Source organism: Lissotriton helveticus, chromosome 8 (genome assembly GCF_964261635.1).
Source record: "Lissotriton helveticus chromosome 8, aLisHel1.1, whole genome shotgun sequence".
Classification (NCBI taxonomy): Eukaryota; Metazoa; Chordata; class Amphibia; order Caudata; family Salamandridae; genus Lissotriton; species Lissotriton helveticus.
The window spans coordinates 1617572270-1617574175 of NC_136069.1; the positions used below are offsets into that span (position 1 = coordinate 1617572270).

Below are 1906 nucleotides of genomic sequence, written 5' to 3' on the forward strand. Positions count from 1 at the left end.
GGTTCTGTCATTAGTTTATTTCTTATATAGTGGTACAAACATCTGTGATTGCTCTAAATAGGCTCTATACTTTCCCACATATATTTTGCTGATGATACCACTTGTGTAAAAAAAAGCCTAAAATAGATATAATGCAGACACGCCAGAGAAGATGAGAATCTAGAAGTTCCAAAAGGGTTAAATGCATACCAGATTTTTAGGATGTCCACAGTAGACATATCTGTATGTAATGAATGCAGCTTGAGGCTAAAATACACATTCAGTGATCATCCTGAAAATATGACATGTATCGGACCCTTCTGGACTTAAAGTAAAAGTTGCAGGTTCAAACACATTGTCATTACATTGTTAATGTATTTATATACAGCTAGAAACTAAAGATGTATTTTACTAACTATACCTTTTAATACTTTAAATCATAGATCAGTCTTCATTTGTACCAAAGGCCATCATGGCATCTGTCAACATGAGCAATATTCATCTTACATCCTTTCTTCTGATGGCCTTTCCTGGGGCAGATGCTGCAAACAGCTACATTTCTCTTGCACTTTGCTTTGTGTATCTTCTATCTATTATGGGAAATGGCTCAATTTTGCTCATCATAAGAATGGACAACCATCTCAGAGAACCCATGTACCTATTACTGTCTATGCTTGCTGCCACAGATATGAGCCTGGCTCTGTCTACTTTACCCACAGTGCTCAGCGTTTTCTGGTTTGACTACAGAAGAATACACATCTATGCTTGTTTCACTCAGCTGTTCTGTATACAGACACTGTGTGCAATGGAATCTGCCATTTTAGTGGCCATGGCATTTGACCGCTATGTTGCTATATGCATCCCTCTGCGGTATAACTCAATATTGCACCCTATCATTTCAAAAATAGGGCTGGTTGCTGTTATCAGAGGGGTGCTCCTCATGTTACCCACGCCTTTTTTGCTAAACAGGCTTCCATACTGTGGCAATGATATGCTCTCCCATGCCTTCTGCTACCACCCAGATGTGATGAAGCTCGCTTGTGCAGATACCACCATCAACAATAAATATGGCTTGGCTGTAGTACTCTGCACATATCCTCTAGACTCACTTGTCATCCTGCTTTCATATGTGATGATTCTGAAGACAATCCAGAGCAAAGCAAGGCAAACTGAAATCTTGAAGGGACTGAACACTTGTGTGAGCCACTTATGTGTTGTCCTTCTGTTTTATATCCCTTTAATTGGTCTGACATTGGCCCACAGGTATGGGCAGAAGGATTCACACCTTTTGCTTGTCATGATGGGTGGGGTCTTCCTTGTGATACCACCTGCACTGAACCCAGTAGTTTACAGCATGAAAACAGCACAGATCCGCAAGGCCATTCTTAAAACGTTACGGGCAAAATAGAAGAAGAATGAAAATGTTTTGGGACAAAACAGTAAGAAATTAAAAACCTCTATATTAGCTAAGAGCTTACTGGAATATGAATGCCACCAATATTATACATATATTCGTGCTAAACCTAAAACTCTCAATGAAAAAGAACCTTAAATGATGATAGGAAACTAGTCCTTACAATAATTGTGCTGCTCAAGTTTCTCTATTGTTTGTAAAATCTTCAAAGTAGTGAGTCACTGCTTGGTAAACATGCCACTAAGCAATGTCTCTCTTTGGAGAAAGCTTTAGCATATTGGCATTATGTGCTTTAGAACGCTTGTGGTTCTTGGGCAGACTCGAGATAGGAACTGCATAGTATGCTAGGAGGTGACAGGGTGTGGTTATCCTGAAAGTATTATGTAGTGCGCAGTGCATGATTGTATGCTGAAGAATAAAGAAGTGTTTAACTACAGCTCTTGTGTGTTGTACTTTATCTGCATGCTCCAGGGGTGAAATATGCTACATCTGGTGAGGAGGGTGGGATATGGT

The 1906-nt window shown here is 39.7% G+C and overlaps 1 protein-coding gene across 1 annotated transcript; it reads left to right on the forward strand.

The window, feature by feature from the left end:
• Window positions 1-451: 451 nt before the first annotated feature.
• LOC144773997 (olfactory receptor 51G2-like) lies at window positions 452-1387 on the forward strand. Its single transcript, XM_078659041.1, has one exon. The coding sequence runs from the start codon at window positions 452-454 to the stop codon at window positions 1385-1387; it is 936 nt and encodes a 311-aa protein (XP_078515167.1).
• The last annotated feature ends 519 nt before the right edge of the window (window positions 1388-1906 follow it).